Here is an 18,880-nt window from a genome sequence, read left to right as displayed (position 1 = left end):
ACCAGACCAACCTCGCTTCACACAGTCGAAGAGTGTGGTGCTGGAAAAACACAGCTGGTCAGGCAACTTCTGAGGAGCAGGAGAATCGACACTTCAAGCACAAGCCCTTCATCAGGAAGGACTGATGCTTGAACCTTGATCCTCCTGCTCCCAGGATGCTGCCTGACCAGCTGTGCTTTTGCAGCACCACACTCCTCGGCGCTGATCCCCAGCACCTGCAGTCCTCACTTTCTCCTCCTACTTACATTCAGCCCACTATCAACATCTACTTTGATTCCAATTTGTGTTCGCAGTTCGGCAAAATGCTGAGGGCATGAAGATACTATTGCTACTGTAAAAATGCAAACTGTAATCAATTGATATTATGCAACTGAGGTCGGTGAAGAACTTCTTTAGATTCAGGTAATAAGGGATATGGATCAGAATAGATGGTAGAGTTGCGATACAGCACAGTGAACAATGGGGCTGAATGTTCATTTCCTGTTGCTGCTATACACTGACTGAGATCGCAACGTGCTCACAAATCATCAGGCTGCTGGTGTAGACTTTGAGTTGTCAAATAGCTGTGCGTGCACACCCCTTCCCCCTCCCGACCACCCCTTACCACTTCATACATCACAGTGGCAATGAGATATTCTGAGCTCGGGTAGGACGCTATTAACAGCACACCAACAGCAGACATTCTCATATTCAACTCGCTGCTTTGAGTGAAAGGAAGGAGGACCCCGCTGCGGTGTCCAACTGTTTGCCTGATCCCATTTTATGCAGCTTTATGTCTCAGTTAATGACTGCTGTCTCTTGCTCAATCTGGTGCTCACTTTGAAATGTGTCAAGGATGGTAATGGACAGGTTAGCCGATCAGATCAGAGTGAACCCAAACTTCACAGCTCTATAAGTTTAAGCAACATAGCAAGCTGACCTTGAAATAATCATTTTATTCCCAATTTCCCCAAAAGTATCCACTCATTTATAAATATTATAAATGCAATTAGGATTAACACAATGAGCATTATAGCAAACATGTCCTGGATTAATATTAACAAACACATAGTAATTTAAGTATATAATTCATGGTTTTAGATCCTAACATAAACAGTTCGGGTTTATCTTAGCCACCTACTGTTTAATATTTTGCTGACAATTGACATTGCTGATAGTAATGAATTAATATGAGGTACAGAAACAATCTTTACCTCGTAGCACGGTGAGTTTAGCCGTCACAGTTACATCGTCAAGCGTGTTGGTTGCTTGGCACTCGTAGACAGCTTCATCCCGGGGAGTCCTCAAGGGCTGTATCCTCAAGACCGCTCCAGCACCATCGTCAAACTCAATTACCTAAACAAGTTAAAGAGGTCACAGAAATTACAGAAGAGAAAGAGGCCAATAACCTAGCACTCCGTCCTCATTGGCTACACCTGGTTTCCTGTGGGATCTTAGTTCTCACATTTATCAAAGATAGATTACTGTGTGGAGTCTGAAGCACCTTAGATGGCTTCAAGATTATGTGCACTATGAAAGTGCAGTTTTGATCCACATTAAAGTTAGGACTATATTTAGTTATAATCTCTGGAAGAGGAAGACTAGAAGTCAAGCCTTAGACCAAACAGAACCCAAAACTAATATTACTGTCAAACTAAAATACTGAGATTCATCAACACCTCGGTGACACAGGGCAACAGAACAATAAAGCTCCACATTCCCTTCACTCTCAAAGTACATTTTGATGTTTTTCTTTCCACAAATCTTTTTCACTTCTGTGGAAACCAGCCAAAACAAATCTCCTCCGCAATTCTAATAATAGGCGCCTCATTAATAGCAAGTTAAGTCCACTGTTGCCATGGGAGCCATCCCAGAGACTCTTAGAACAAACAAAGAACAACACAGCACAGGAACAGGCCCTTCAGCCCTCCAAGTCTGCCCTGACACATTTTGCCCTTTCATACTAAAACTGTTTTCACTGACAGGATCCATAGCCCTCTATTCCCTTCCTATTCATGTATTCGTCCAGGTGCTTCTTCAATGCTGCTATTGTGTACGCTTTCACTACCACCTCTGGCAGCGCATTTCAGGCACTTTCGGGTTGATCATAAAGACTCTTATCCAACCCCCAAGTTGATTTCTCACACCTCTGATACCTTCCCACTGGTGAAGCCATGGTCTAGCATTGAGATGATCTGGTATGAGAATGTAAAAAATTATCAGGTTTCAAAGAGACAGGGAATATGTTTGGATCTGTGTTCTTGGGTTGGGACAGAACATGGTGAAGGATTATGCATCCTTTAAATTTTCTTCTACGTTAAGGAGCCACAGGTAAACCAATGTCTGAATATTTTTTTGCAGGATGAGCGGAGTTTACTAATAGCAATGAAAACACCATTGGTCACCTGACTTTCAGGTGCTTAGGTCCAAGATCTGGAATTTCCTCCCAGCTCTTGATTAGTTTTGCTCCTCAAATGAATTCCTTAAAACCTACCTTGTTGACAAGATGCTTGATCATCTGCCAAATAATTCTTTTGTGATTGGGTGTCATGCCTTGATTACAGTTCTCCAGTGTCCTATGAAGCACACATTATGTTCAAGGGGCTATATGCATTGAGTAGTTAATGCTGTTGAGATTCTGTCCTTAATATCAAACGCTGGTGTTTCAACCTCAGGTTAGTTATCTTCAGCACATGATCAACAACAGAAGATATTGTTAATTGGATATAGATGCAAAACTGCTTCTTGATAATAGGTTTATTTAGAGAATGCAGCATTACATTTCTGTGTCTTCCATCGACTACCTCAGTGTCCCAGTAGTCTCTCTTTACAAGTGGTCTAGATAATTCAAACAATACCGTAACAATATAATTAACACAACCATTTGGCTGCCTAATTAAGTGGATTTGAAACTTGGTATTTGAGCTGAAAGATTATATTCTTGGCCTTCAATTACATCCTGCTGTCATTATGCATTGCTTCACACCTAGAGTGCCAGGAATCAACCACTAAAACAGAACAGAAATTATACCTCAAACCGCTGGGAGCTCACTCGCTTTCCTTTTTTGTTCCATGTAACTCGAGGCTTGGGGGATCCAGTCGCCTGACAGACAAATGACGCCACTCCTCCTGAAACGCCAATCTGGTCACTGGGAACTTTCATGAACCTTGGAGGAGCTGCAGGGAAAGAAAGGGGAATGTTATCGGCACCTGGAAGAATCAATTCCATCAAAAGGAATTGGTCCCAAAAAAAAGTGAGTTTACACCAATGCTTCTCATACAGCAAAATTAATGGGGGGAGCTCCTACCACAATAAAGAAGGGACTCCTAGAACATGACCCCAGGGAGCTTCTGCACATCATATATTAGATTCCGAGCACAACCCCAACATTTTTGAGAAGCAGCTGGTCACTGCTGTAGATACTAACATTTTACTCTGGATGTAGTCACCATATATACTCTGCAAACATTGACATCACAGTTTGATTTTTGGTCTAAAACTACCATCATTATTCATGCATCGCATGTAAAGATCATTAATTGCTAAAAATACCATAATTATTCATATATCACATGTCATCATTTCTTGGGTAGAATCATATTGAAGTGTTGGGTGATCTCTCCTGCCAGCTGGAAAGCCAGCGACAGTTCCATCTTGTCTCTTCCAATGAAGACCCCGTGAATTATTCACCAATCAGGCAGTGTTGAAGCCACTGGCAAGTCTGCCCCTGCAATCAAGACCCCAATCAGAGGTCAGCAACTCGTCCACTCAACAGCGCCCTGGGAAAAGCTGTGGCTGCTGGCCGAAGAGCAACCCAAAACTGCTGGATCACAGAGGACTTGGGACACAAAGGAGTGGGGGTTTATCCCAGTGGCAATGGGACACCTTTAAGTCGTTCTTAGTTGGCCACTTAAGAGCTTCAGCTGGTGCAGGGGTGGAAGGGCTGACCATGCATGCGCCTTTCTGCCTAGATCCAGTAATGGTAGAAATGGAAAAGTGGAGATTTGGATATGCTACCACCACAGGTAATTAAATGCCCTTCTCATCAGCCCCCTTACTACCTCTGGGAGCAAAATAGTCTTCCCCTAGTTTCTCAGGGATCAATTCCTAAAATTTCCAAACCAAAGTATAATCCTGGAAATGTTAATGATTTAATTTCAGTGTAAATGTATACAATTCATAAAGTAATGAAAATAGTGAATCTTAGTGAATTGATATGAATTCTTTAGAGTCCATTGGAACTTACTTTCTCACTGTGATATTTTTTCTTTGGATTTCATTCAGGTTCAAATCAATCTCTCATAAACATTACTCATATAAAATCAACCATCGACAAGTGTTGAAAAAGGCCTTCGGCATTTGAATTTTACAAACAAATCCACTGCATTTGAATTTTCCAATTGTCATGCTAAGATCTGAACCAATATCTGCCATTCAGTTGTCTGGGTCTGTAGGCTATTGGAACCCTCACAAACACACTCCCCCTATCATTCCTGCCGATCAGAAACTGGTAAACAATTCCTGAACCATGCATAACAGAAAGAATCAGGAACCTCTGCAGCTCTCCCTGATTCATAGAGTTATTCAGCACGGAAAATGACCCTTTGGTCCAACCAGTCCATGCCAATCCATAATCCCAAACTAAATTAGTCCCACCTGCTTGGCCCATATCCCTTCAAATATTTCTTATTCATGTACATATCCAAATGTCTTTTAAACACTGCAACTGTACCTACATTCACCAATTCCTCTGGAAGTTAATTCCACACATGAACCATTCTCTGTGTAAAAAAAAGATTGCTTCCTTCAATGGTTAAAAAAACCTGTTGATTTTGCCAAACCCTTTTACAGCAGTAAATTTTAAACATTCAAATAGCTCAGTCCATCAACTATCTATTTTTGTCTCATGGTCACTTTTACTGGTAGTCCCATCATGGATCGAACAAATCTGTGCACTAATGTGTATGATTGTTAGAAGGAATGCATTGGAATCAGAGTGAAGATTAAAGGGGATCTTGCCATGTTTGTCTATTTCGGACAAATGACAACAGAAGATGGCACTGGTAACAGAGAAGTTGGCAGGAGGATATTCCTTGGATGCTGCCTAACCTGCTGTGCTTTAACCAGCAACACATTTTCAACTGTGATCTCCAGCATCTGCAGACCTCACTTTTTACCAGGAGGATACAGATGGCCAGAAGTTAATTTGTGAAGATGAATATGTTAACAAGAAAGCTCAAGCTTGTAACAAGGCAAAAAAATAGAAAAAAATAGCTTAGTATGCTACACTCTATTCATTGTCCAGTCTGCCTCAGAAATGTGAACACAAGTGAAAGATCTGTGGAAGAAAATAGAGCTCTGAAATGTGGATGCTAGGATATGTGCTCTGTATCCTAACCATAAGACAAAATGGAGACGTGCTTGCAATCACAAGAGCAAGAAGAACTCTAAAAAATGATATTTTGAAAGGAAGATGAGAGTATTTCAGTCATTTGATCAGAGCCAGAAAGTTATCATGCAGTCTCTGCTCGAAGGTAAAGTGGAGGATGACCCAGGCAGTTCTGAGGCAGATCTGAAGGGTGGTACAGTAGCTCAGTAGGTAACACTGCTACCTCACAGCAGTAGGGACCCAGGTTCAATTCTATCCTTGGGCTACTATCTGTTTGATATTTGCATGTTCTCTCTGTGTCTGCGTGGGTTTCCTCCCACAGTCCAATGACGTGTAGGCTAAGTGGATTAGCTATGGGAAATGCAGGTTACCTGGGGAGTTGGGTCTGGGTAGAATGCTTTTCGGTGTGTATTCGATGAGCCGAATAGCCTACTTCCACGCTGTAGATTTTCTATGACAAGCCATTACCATACTTGAAATATTAACTCTGTTTTTCTCTCTCCACACTAGCTGCCAAACCCGCTGAGTTTCTGCAGCATCCTCTGTGTTTGATTCAGGTAGCCTGCATCTGCAGGACTTTGCTTTCATTTAAAGTAAAGGAAGGCGTACTTCCCACACGCCTGTTCCCAATGTCTGACTGCCCTCCGTGCTGTCAGAGAGGCATCTGATAAGATTTATTCAGCTTTCCGGCAGATTTTGTTGAAAGTTCGCAATTTAAACAACCAGTATTCCAGAGAAATCAATGGAACTTGAAGAATTATTGGCAGCCTCGGGCTGCTTCTCCTAAAATAAAAACCAGCAGATCTGACCTTCTTCCCCAACCCGCACTCAGATTCTAACCGTGCTCCGCGCAACACTGATGAAGTCTCACAGAATAGGACGTGCACTTCGGATGGGGCAAAACAATGTACTTGGACATGTATACTCATAAGCAGTCACCTCTTTATAGTTGTTATTGTTGCTACAGCATAACCTGTCACTTTTAAAACAATTGTTCACAGAATCTGGGCATCACTGGCTAAATAAGTATTTATTGCCCATCCCTAATCCCTCAATTAAGCCCCACGTTGCCATGTGTCTCAATTCACGTGTAGGCCAGACCAAGTCAGCATGGCAGATTCCTTCCCTAAAGGACAGTAATGAACCAGATAGGCTTTTCCACCAACTGATTCATGGTCACTCTCATTCAAATTCCACCGTGGCAGGGCTTTAAACCAGGTCCCCAGAATATTACCAGGTCTAGTGATTATACTACTGGGCCACCACCTCCCCATGATTTACAAGTGATTATGCGAACCCAGATGATTCAGAATCTCAGTGAAATCCAGAGTGCTTGGCCATTACTTATTTGTTTATAAGAATCTATCATCCAACTTCAGCAAGGGTCTTTGTCACTTCTCCCACCTTAGGTAGGGAGTGGGGCTGTTGTCCTCACTGTTAAACGCTCTAGCTCCTGACTGCTGCCTGGTGACCCTACCCTGGTAAAGATTCGCCATGCAGAAAAAGGACTTTCATTCATATTGCACCATTTCCAACTCAAGAGAGCACTTCACAGTCAGTGCAATAATTTTGAAATTAGGTTATAAAGTAGAAAGATGATAGGCAAGACTGCACAAAGGAAGAGCAGGGTGAAATTGGTTAATATTTGGTTTGAGCGAGGTATTTATTTTGCATCATATCTCAAGGGAGAACTCACCTGGTTCTTTGTTTAATATGTGCCAGAGGATCCTTTATATCTACCTAACAGGAAAGGCAAGGCCATGGTTTAATATCATCTGAAAGGTGGCATGTCTGACTGAGAAATGCTGCCTGTGCACTGCACTGCAACCACAGCCTAGGCAGCTGGCAAAGTCACTGGATTTGAACCAATAATCTTTAGGATAAGAGGTAAGAGTGTTACCAACTGAGCCACTGTGAACACCTGACACTTGGTGTGATTGTATAGCACATGTGGAATGGCAAGGCGAACACAGTTTTCAGGAGAGTCAGTGACAGGGGGGCTGTGGTGGTTAGGATACAGAGAAAGTGGAGCCCACCACATTTCAGTTAGATGTGACACACTCTCTTCCAACGGGGGCTGCTCAGGGTGTCAGATTGCTACCTTCAGCTGGATGAAGAAACTCTTTCCTTCCTGTTCTCTCACTGAAGGTGAAACAATGGCAACTTGTTTTCCAATGGAGATTTTCCCATTTCTAAACAGTCAGAAGGTGGCCTCTCATTGAATTGGATTAACCTTTCTCCATTCACATTTACAGAGAGCCTGTCCCCCAAAGGAGTTTCTTTGTCAATAGATATGAGAGCTCATTCTCAATGAAGCCACACAACACCCCTTTGATGGTAGAGCTGCAAGTCTATTCCCGACAATAAACTGCAGTGATTTGGCCATGATTCACAGGTAGCAGATTGTACGCCTCCATTAAATGCCAGTCCAGTCAGCCAGCCATCTTGAATGGTCACTAATCCAAGGCTTTCTTGGCTCCACATTGTGGAAACAAGTCTTGGCTCCCCTGATGAGCCTGAAAGAATGATGAATGTGGTTGGCTCATTGCCTCGGTCTTACAGAATAATGAATAATTGCCTCATTGCAAATGTGCAAGGAGCGTCCTGAGTGAAACAACACAAGATTGCCTTAACTGAAAGCTGCTCAACCTGAAGAGAGAGTGAAGACTGCAGATGCTGGAGAGTCAGAGTCACAAAGGTTAGTGCTGGAAAAGCACAGCAGGTCAGGCAGCATCCGAGGGGCAGGTCAGGCAGCATTTGAGAAGCAGGTCAGGCAGCATCCGAGGGGCAGGTCAGGCAGCATCCGAGGGGCAGGTCAGGCAGCATCCGAGGGGCAGGTCAGGCAGCATCCGAGAGGCAGGTCAGGCAGCATCCGAGAGGCAGGTCAGGCAGCATCTATGGGGCAGGTCAGGCAGCATTTGAGGAGCAGGAGAGTCAACTTTCCGAGCTTCCTGATGAGGGGTTTAAGCCTGAAACATTGACTCTCTTGCTCTGCGAATGCAGCCTGATGTGCTGTGCTTTTCCAGCGCCAACCTCTTTGACTCGATTCACCCCAAAAAAGAGACTCCCAGAAGAGTCAGTTTCGAGTCCCGCCTGACATGGATATAGAGTCGAAGAGATATTCAGCACAGAAACAGACCCTTCGGTCCAACTCGTCCATGTTGGCCAGATATCCTAAAGTAATCTAGTCCCATTTGCCAGCACTCGGCCCATATCCCTCCAAACCCTTCCTATTCATATACCCATCCAGATGCCTTTTAAATGTTGCAACTGTACCAGCCTCTACCACTTCCTCTGGCAGCTCATTCCATACACGCACCACCCTCTGTGTGAAAAGGTGTTCCTGAGGTCCCTTTTATATCTTTCCCCTCTCACCCTAAATTATGATCTTTAGTTTTGGATTCCCCTACCCTGGGAAAAAAAAGATCTTGTCTATTCTCCCTATGCATGCCCCTCATGATTTTATAAACATCTACAAAGTCACCCCTCAGTCTCTGATGCTCTAGAGAAAATAACCCCAGCCTATTCAGGCTGTCCCTATGGCTCAAACCCTTCAACCCTGGCAACATCTTGTTAAATCGTTTCTGAACCCTTTTAAGTTTCACAACACCTTTCCTATGTGTCATAGTGTGCCTGAATGGATTGATTAAAAATAATTTCAACAAATTTGGAATAACAAAGTGTGCCTTGGTGTCAGAATGCAACTCCATGCTCACTGCGCCAACCACATTTCTGCTAATACCTCATTGGTTATGAAACCTTTTCGCGATTATGATGCTTGCAGCAAGAAACCATTTAAAATAAGCAGGATAACCAGGTGAAACAATTGTACAGAAATGACACTTTATGGAAAGATTCTGAACTATGCTGAACCCTGTGCTGCAACCCTAATTCTCATTTTAAAATATTAAGAAAATCCAGAGAAGAAAGGCCCTTCTGCCTATCAATTCTATTCTAACAAGGTAGCTGGTATGGTATCTCCCCCAACATCTCCTAGACTTTAGGGAACATCAGTTTCTTATCCAGAAAGAGAGGGAGCATCATGGGAAGCAAAAAAGTATCACAGCTCACCATCACAGTTAGAAAGACAGCAGGACTTTTCCCTTGTTTGAGTCCTCATGGTTTCTTGAGCATCAAACTAAGAGGAAGAGCTTCAAGCCTGCTGCATCTTTTAAATCATAGAATCCCTGGAGTGTGGACGCAGGTCATTTGGCCCATCAAGTCCATAGCGACCCTCCCAACCCCATCCCTGTAACCCTGCATTTCCCATGGCTAATCCATGGAATCCAGGAATGACTTTCCTCATTCCTGAAGAAGGGCTCATGCCCGAAATGTCGACTCTCCTGCTCCTTGGATGCTGCCTGACCTGCTGCGCCTTTCCAGCAACACGTTTTCAGCTCTGATCTCCAGCATTTGCAGTCCTCACTTTCTCCATGGCTAATCCACCCAACCTGCACATCCCTTGCCATACTGGGCAATTTATCATGACCAACCTACCTAACCTGCCCATCCCTGGAAATCATGAGCAATCTAGCATGGCCACTCCAGCTAACCTTCACATTGTTGGGCTGTGGGAGGAAACCAGAATCCCCAGGGGAAACCCATGCAGACACAGGGAGAATGTACAAGCTCCACAACAGACAGCCAGCCTAGAGTGGAATTGAACCCGGGTCACTAGTGCTGTGAGCCAGCAGTGCTTCCCACTGAGCCACCGTTCTTCCCCAAATGGATTGTCTATGTTAATTGCATTTACCTGCTTTGTGTACGTGGTATTTGAGCAAACTCCGTCTTGAAACTTTTCATTGATTTAGCCTCAACAACTTTCTGGAGCAAGAATGTTCCAGACTTCCAGAAGTCAACTGTGTGCAATTGTGGGTTTCTTGTCAAACGCCTCTTAATGGTCTAGCTCTATGATCAAGTCAGAATGTTAAATTTTAAACAGAACTTGGTCATTCTATATCAGCTGTTAAAGTCCTGACCTGAGGCTAGCACAAATACACAGCCCATCTCCATCGTTAATTGTTTCAAACTTCATTCAAGATTGTTGTAATTTTCAGGAGTCCGGTCTTGCACAGAGGAGACTGCAGCGATTGTGTCCTACCACTGGTTATTTTTAACACACTTTGTGCCATAGTTTCACCAGGTAACCTTTAATTGCCAAATTAAATTGAACTCACTCAACCCGGGGGAAGTGGCCTCATTGGGCAAACCTAGTTCGTCTGGTCTGAAATCCTGAGGTAAATTTCTGACTCTGGATCAGCAGAACCCCAGCACAAAATGATTGATTTTCTTCCTTTGTTTTAAGATTGCTTTGCAATTGCAACAAAATGTGCAGATAGCCAAAAGGCACAACAGCTTCATCAATTACCTTTCCTCTGTCACAAAGTAACAAGTAGAACTGTTCACTGATAATGCTGCAACGTTCAGCTCCATTCACAGTTCCTTCAGTACTGAAGCAGTATAAGCATGATCTGGATTCTGTATCAAAATGGTACCAGCTCCCGTCCATCTGACCTGTCACACCTCCCTGACATTATCATTGCTGATTCCCTTGCCATTACTATTCTGGGGGGTCACTATTAACCAGTAGATTTACTGGACAGTTTTATCAATACCAAGGCAGAACACTCCACAACTAGAGACTTACTGTCCGACATCTCACAATCTATCAACTACAAGACTCACTGTGAATGCTCGAGTGTTCTGAAGGGATCATTTCATTGGCACCCACATGTCATTGGGACAGTGTAGTTCCAATAAAATATAAAGGGAGTCTGCTAACATCCTACTGAAACAATCTCAACAGCACCTCTCTCCTTTACGACTTCTGCCGGCTGGGGAGCATTCACACTTAAAAATTCTCCTCCAAAATACAAAACAACTTTGAACTAAGCACACATTCACTGTTCCCTCATCAGCAGTGAATTAAAATGCGAGAAATCACAACCTAAAATGGTTGAGAGAAAAAGGCCCTCAGCAGTTCTGGAAGAATGACTACCATCACCTCCTCATGGGGACGAGAAAGGGGGAACAAAGTCAGCATTGTCCACAACACAAGAAGAAATGGAAATTTGTTAAAACATACTGTCTCGATCCTCACTCTAATCAGATAATGCCCTGATTTATGAGTCATTATGCCATTTAAAACACAATGTGTCATTCTCATACTAAACAAAAGAAACAGAAATAGAACAGGAAATGACATCACCAACCCAAAGAAACCCAAATATATAAATAAAAAGCAGGAATTATCAATAGTGCTTCGCCCGGAGGCCCACTGAAGATGTTACCTAGTATGATGATGAAACGTCTGGAAATGAACCTTCCAGCTCAGTGAGCAAACCTACATCCAGAACAATAGAAATATGTTCCATTAAAGCTACGAAGTCTCTTTGATGCTACGTAAATTAATTCACAATTCAATTAAGAGCCAACAACTACCTTGGCTCAAGGATATTCTAACTGGAAAATTTACATCTACAATATAGATATTCTAATTGGATACAATTGTTTCTTTTTTTGTGAAATAAAAATGTCGAACAACAACAGGAAGTATTTGAATTAGGTACATTTTATTGCAGGCTCTGTTTGTGACCACTGCAGCTGCAAGTGATGCAGAGCACCAATGCAGCCGCAGGGCCTGTGATGTCTCTGTCAGTGATGTACAGCACCAATGCAGTCGCAGGGCCTGTGATGTCTCTGTCAGTGATGTACAGCATCAATGCAGTCGCAGGGACTGTGATGTCTCTGCCAGTGATGTACAGCACCAATGCAGTCGCAGGGTCTGTGATGTCTCTGCCAGTGATGTACAGCACCAATGCAGTCACAGCGCCTGTGATGTCTCTGCCAGTGATGTACAGCACCAATGCAGTCACAGCGCCTGTGATGTCTCTGCCAGTGATGCAGCAACAAGGTGGCTGTATCAAAGAGTCAGGAGCAGCAAAGTTAGTGTTTCTCAAATGTTTGAAATGACTACAAATCATGGTATCGCCATTTGCTTGTTTCCTCATTCCCAACACTTGTCCATTTCTCTCACTGCGTACCTTCCCACTCAGCGGCGTGCTGCTCACTGTCCCTGGAACAAGGTGTGAATGGGAAGGAGGCAGTGAAGTGTTGGGACAAGTGGGAGCCACAGAGGGTGGTGGGGCGCAGAACCGGCAGGTGGGACACTCGTGGGATCCCAGGAAATCTGTTGTTTTAGCCATCAGTGGCACCATGCATGAGCATATGGAGTCAGCACTGGCTTCCAGTTCATGGTGCACACTGACAACATCAGTGGCACTGACTTCCTCTGTGACAGCTGAGCAGAAATACTCTGTTTAATATACTGCACAGCAGAATTTTTCATTCATGTTTGGGATGGGAGCATTGCTGGTAAGGTCAGCTTTTGTTGTCCATTCCTTAATGTACTTGAACTGAGTTGCTTGCTGAGGCATTTAAGCCTTTGCAGTCCCACCTTTGGAGTCCACGCTGCGTAAGGATAGCACATTTCCTCCTCTGACTGGAGTCAATGAACCAGATGCAGTTTTACGACATCCTGGTAGTTTCATGGTTATTATTAACGAGACTAACATTTTATTCTGGTTTTATTAATGAATTGCATTTAAATTCACCCCAGCAGCAATGGTGGGAATTGAACACATCTCTTGACATTAACAGTAGCACTCTGCTTCCACTCCGCTGATCTCCTGTGTAGTTCATGGTGGGTCAGTACGCACAATGCTTTTTAATAATGGGGTGTTTATAACAAAGCTGTGTGGGCAAGTAACATATTCAGGAAGTGTACAGTATACGCAAGAGCTTTAATAAATTATAAATCGAAAGAAAATAATGATATATAATGCAATATTTATTAAATGACATTTAGAGACAGGATATAAATATTTCACAGACCTTTATTTCAATGACGTCCACAGACTTTCTATTGATCCCTTCAATGGGCTTAAACTGGAAAATGCATTGTCTTGAAACTTGAAAACATGTCCAGTTCTATTACTGGGACAACAGGGACGTATACAGCCTGAAGTTTGCCAAGTTGCATCCATTCAAAAGCAGGAACTGTGACAGCACTGATTATCGACTTGGGGCTACGTTTACAAATTATGTGTAACACACAGGAAGTCTAGGATTACACTTTGTTGTGGTGCTGAGGGGAGGGCCGCACTGTGGGATGTACTGTCTTTCAGAGAAAATGTTGAAGTGAGGCCCTGTTCTGCCCTTTCAGATGGGCAGGAAAGATCACGTGACGCAGTAGTGAAGAAGTGACGTGCTGTTATTCCCATGGCGACAGGCTAATGTACATCCCATTCCACTAAAAATAATGATCTGGCCATCATTAACATTGTTGCTTGTGAGAGCTGGCTGTGCATAAATCAGCCATTTGTTTGCTGATATTACAACAGCAATTTAATTTCAGAAATATTTCATCGATTGCAAAAGTATTCGGAGGCATCCTGGGGTGGTGAAAGGGGTTATGCAAATACACTCAACTTTTACTTTCTTTTTAATTAAGAAAACGGTGTGAAAGGCTAGCAAAAGCTCTTATGGGATGCTCTGAAATCCTTTGCTTTTATCTGAAGCTTGTGCATACTGTGGAGTATAGCCAGAGGTTGAATGGGGTGCTGAGTCAGCGACACCTAATAATGTACAAATGCTGCTGAAACCTATACAGCAAGCCAGAGAAACCCTTGCAACCTGACGGGCAGATTAAGAAGAAATCAAGGAGAAGTATGTATCCTAGGCAATACCAACCCATGAATGATCAGTGAGAGAACCGCAAACAAGCCCACAAAAAGGCGATTTAGTCAGGAACGAGTCCTGCTGAGTAAATCCTACTTATGTTTTTATTCCTTCCTTTCCGCTTTGCATTGGAATGATAGGATTGTGAGTGACTTTAGTAAAAATACTTCCCATGGATGACAGATTTTATTCTCTCTGCCTGTCACTTCCATCTGTAAACATTGTATAACGCTTTTTTATAACACTGCACAGTTTGTGAGGCTGGCAAAGCTCATGCTTGGTATTGTGACCCTCACCTCCCCTCAGGCGGTATGTCTGTTCGAACGGTTCTCGAGCCATCGCGGTTGCATTTATGAAGAAATAATTCCAGTTCACATATCAGGTGGAGACTTTCTGTGAGAACCCTTTAATGCGAAGAGGGAGTGAAGATAAGAGATATTTGGGCACATGTCCAGTCAGGTCTATTCAACAGCTAAAACAAAAGGTAGAGAAGGCTGGCGATCACTCATTGACATCAGAGGTGTGAAATAAATGAGCATCGTTGGGATTGGGAGTGAAAGCCAAATAGAAAATTCTGCAAATGTATCCTTTATTAACCTGAGTTGGTCAGTTGCATGCAGTTAAGAGAGTGGAGAGGCACTTGATGTATTTGGAAGCCCAAAGGATGGAATTTGAGGGAATGGGGAGGAGAGCAGAGCATTGGGAAATTCAGCCCTTCCCCGTGATCTTCAGTTCCATGATGGGGTCATTTATCTCTCGAGTCCCTGATGTCTCTGTGCATGAATCTGTCATCAGTTTCCAGTTACTGATAGATGCAAGTGAGCACTGATGGAGTAATTTCCAATTTTATTTCATGCCTGCAGTTCCTTTTTGTTTCGAAGTTGCTCTCTTTGTGCAGTGTGTGACAATTGATGAGATTACAGCAGGATGAACACTGCACCAAGATGATGCAGGGTTTCACCTGTCTGAAGGATGTCTTCATTTTTAATGTACCAGCTCTTTGGTGAGGTGGCTGCTATCAGGACTTTTCATTTGTTCTTCAGCCACTACAGACTGGCGCCCATCTCTGTAATCTTCCCAATAAAAATAGGACCCCTTGCAGCATTGCAGAGCTAAACTAACAGTTTATGTTGGAATACTTACTTTATAGAATCAAACAGTAGAAGAGGAGGCCATTGGGTCCATCATGTCTTTGCCAGCTATTTGTAAAAACCATTCCAATTAGTCTCACACCCCAGCTCTTTACAAACAGCCTTGATTCTTTTCCCCCTTTAAAATACATTCTCCTATAAACAGCAAGTCAGCAAACCCCAGCTTTAAGAAAAAGCCTCACGACTTTAGAGTTGCTCTTCTCAGGCCTAAAGGGGCTAGCTCGCATCTGAAAAACAGATCACCTGATTCCCAGCATTTCCAAAACACCTTTCTAATTAAAAAAAATATACACTGATGGGATGTGGGCATCACTGGCTGGGTGAGCACGCATTACCCAGCCCTAACAGCCCTGGAGCATGCATTACCCAGCCCTAACAGCCCTGAGCATGCAATACCCAGCCCTAACAGCCCTGGAGCATGCATTACCCAGCCCTATCAGCCCTGGAGCATGCATTACCCAGCCCTAACAGCCCTGGAGCATGCATTACCCAGCTCTAACAGTCCTGGAGCATGCAATACCCAGCCCTAACAGCCCTGAGCATGCAATACCCAGCCCTAACAGCCCTGAGCATGCAATACCCAGCCCCAACAGCCCTGGAGCATGCCTTACCCAGCCCCAACAGCCCTGGAGCATGTATTACCCAGCCCCAACAGCCCTGAGCATGCAATACCCAGCCCTAACAGCCCTGGAGCATGCATCACCCAGCCCTAACAGCCCTGGAGCATGCATCACCCAGCCCTAACAGCCCTGGAGCATGCATCACCCAGCCCTAACAGCCCTGGAGCATGCATTACCCAGCCCTAACAGCCCTGGAGCATGCATTACCCATCCCTAACAGCCCTGGAACATGCATCACCCAGCCCTAACAGTTCTGGAGCATGCATTACCCAGTCCTAACAGCCCTGGAGCATGCAATACCCATTCCTAACAGTCCTGGAGCATGCATTACCCAACCCTAACAGCCCTGGAGCATGCATTACCCATCCCTAACAGCCCTGGAACATGCATCACCCAGCCCTAACAGTTCTGGAGCATGCATTACCCAGTCCTAACAGCCCTGGAGCATGCAATACCCATTCCTAACAGCCCTGGAGCATGCATTACCCAACCCTAACAGCCCTGGAGCATGCATTACCCATCCCTAACAGCCCTGGAACATGCATTGCCCAGCCTTAACAGTCCTGGAGCATGCATTACCCAGCCCTAACAGCCTTGGAGCATGCATTACCCATCCCTAACAGCCCTGGAACATGCAATACCCAGCCTTAACAGCCCTGGAGCATGCATCACCCAGCCCTAACAGCCCTGGAGCATGCATCACCCAGCCCTAACAGCCCTGGAGCATGCATTACCCATTCCTAACAGCCCTGGAGCATGCATTACCCAACCCTAACAGCCCTGGAGCATGCATTACCCATCCCTAACAGCCCTGGAACATGCATTGCCCAGCCTTAACAGTCCTGGAGCATGCATTACCCAGCCCTAACAGCCTTGGAGCATGCATTACCCATCCCTAACAGCCCTGGAACATGCAATACCCAGCCTTAACAGCCCTGGAGCATGCATTACCCAGCCCTAACAGTCCTGAGCATGCATTACCCAGCCCTAACAGCCCTGAGCACGCAATACCCAGCCCTAACAGCCCTGGAGCATGCATTACCCAGCCCTAACAGCCCTGGAACATGCAATACCCAGCCCTAACAGCCTTGGAGCATGCAATACCCAGCCCTAACAGTCCTGGAGCATGCATTACCCAGCCCTAACAGCCTTGGAGCATGCATTACCCATCCCTAACAGCCCTAGAGCATGCATTACCCATTCCTAACAGCCCTGGAGGACATGATGGTGAGCGGTCTTCTTCACAGTACACATTTGGTGTGCACACAAGGGAGGGACTTCTGGCATTTTGACTCAGTAACCCTGAAGGAATAGCGATATTGTTGAAATTGAAGATATTTGCGGAGTCTCCTCCTCCTCCAGTAAGCTATTTAATTGCCCACTATGCACAACTGGATGCGGCAGGACCATACAGTTTTGATTTAATTCATTGGTTGTGGCAATGGTTAGCTCTATCCATCAATTGCTGCTTCTGCTGTTTTGTTGTTTCACCAGGCTAACACCACTTTTTACCGTACAGTTACCCACAGAAGGACAAACAATGTTTTGTGAAAGCAGTCAGCTCCAACATCCGCGGCTTCTCATTCAGTTGGTGGGACCCAGGCTGCAGTGAGAAACAAATCAAAGATAGGCTTACAAAGTATAGGAAAATCATACAGATAGGATGGAGTCGTCACCATCATCACTCATTGGCAGTCCCTCGCAGATAATGATGATTCTCTTCCGCTCTCAGAGTGAGTCTGTAGGTGGTCATACAGACTGATGTGGCTTCTGCAGGCTCTGCTGCATGTGGGGCAGTGAGTGGTTGTGGGAAGGAGGTGGGTGGGGCGTTGGCGTGGCAGCGCACTGGCTTTGGATTTGTTCCTGATGGCAAATCTCAAAGTGCTTGACACCTTCCCCGATGCTCCTCCTCCATTTTGGACTGTCGTAGGCCAATGATTCCCAGGTGTCAGTGGGAATGCTGCACTTCCCCAGTGAGGCTTTGAAGGTATCCCACTGAAGTACTTCCTCTGTCCAGCTGGGGCCTGCCTGCTGTTTTGGAGATGAGGGTGGAGCACCTGCTTGGGGAGTCTCGTGTCAGTCATGGGGAAGACGTGCCTAGCCCATCGCAGCCGATCGCTGGGGGGGGGGGGTCAGTGCCTCGATGCTGGGAATGTTGACCTTGTTAAGGACACTGGTCTTTCTTCCCAGCAGATTCACAAGAGCTTGTGCAGGCAGCATTGGTGGGACTGCCCCAGCACCTGGTGCTTTCTGCTGTACAGGTCCGTACAGGACAGTGGGAACCAACGCAGCTCTGTATACTATGATCTTGGTGTCCAATTTGATGTTGTTAGCCTCAAACATCTTTTTCCTCAGGCAGCTGAAGACGAAGTGAAGAAGTCATGGATATGCTCTTGCTGATTGTAGACACCAGTATAGAGAGGTTGGGCCAAATGGCCCATTTCCCTGTTTCTCCTGCAAGTCCCTCCTGTGAATTACTGACCTGCTCAATCTGCCTAACAGCAGTGAATATACTTGTAACTCAATTCAATGGCTGGGAAACACTATGGCCATTTAAAAAGTGCTTTACAAAGGTAAGCTTTTTTTTGTGCTGGTCCACTTTCTTATCTTTCTCTCAGACGAAGGACTCCCGAAATCTCACTTTTAAAGCTCTGTTATCACAAAGTTCCTCTTTTGCTTGAGATCTGGCAGATTGCTCTGTTCAGTTGGTGGCTGTACACTGGGAAAGCCCGGGAGAATGGTTGAGATGATCTATCTCTGAAATGTGGAAGTCTGCATCCATCAGATTGAGAGGGGTTATCTTGAACAGGTTTAAAAATCAGCTTCACACCAGTCAGGAAAAAAGATTGACACAAAGTTCCTGGTGCTTTCACATCAAATATTTAATTATAATTGATATGCTTACTTGGGAAATTGTTTGACTTGTTCTTGGCTGGAAACATGTGTAAACGTTAAATAAACTGGGGAAACGATTGGATTCCCAGCTGAGCACATTCAGTGA

General features: G+C 44.5%; 1 protein-coding gene across 1 annotated transcript in view; it reads right to left on the bottom strand.

Moving 5' to 3' along the window:
• Positions 1-18,880, bottom strand: part of LOC132828968 (receptor-type tyrosine-protein phosphatase delta-like) — a 481,828-nt gene that overhangs the window by 287,857 nt on the left and 175,091 nt on the right. Inside the window, exons 3-4 of the mRNA XM_060846203.1 lie at positions 3,011-3,156; positions 1,194-1,335 (exon numbers count right to left, since the gene is read on the bottom strand). Coding sequence (XP_060702186.1) covers positions 1,194-1,335; positions 3,011-3,156 — 288 coding nt within the window. The remainder of the gene's footprint in view (positions 1-1,193; positions 1,336-3,010; positions 3,157-18,880) is intronic.

This window comes from Hemiscyllium ocellatum, chromosome 28 (assembly GCF_020745735.1).
Source record: "Hemiscyllium ocellatum isolate sHemOce1 chromosome 28, sHemOce1.pat.X.cur, whole genome shotgun sequence".
In the NCBI taxonomy this organism is placed as follows: domain Eukaryota; kingdom Metazoa; phylum Chordata; class Chondrichthyes; order Orectolobiformes; family Hemiscylliidae; genus Hemiscyllium; species Hemiscyllium ocellatum.
The sequence above is the reverse complement of the archived record's forward strand: the minus strand, read 5'-3'. Positions and strand labels throughout refer to the sequence as shown.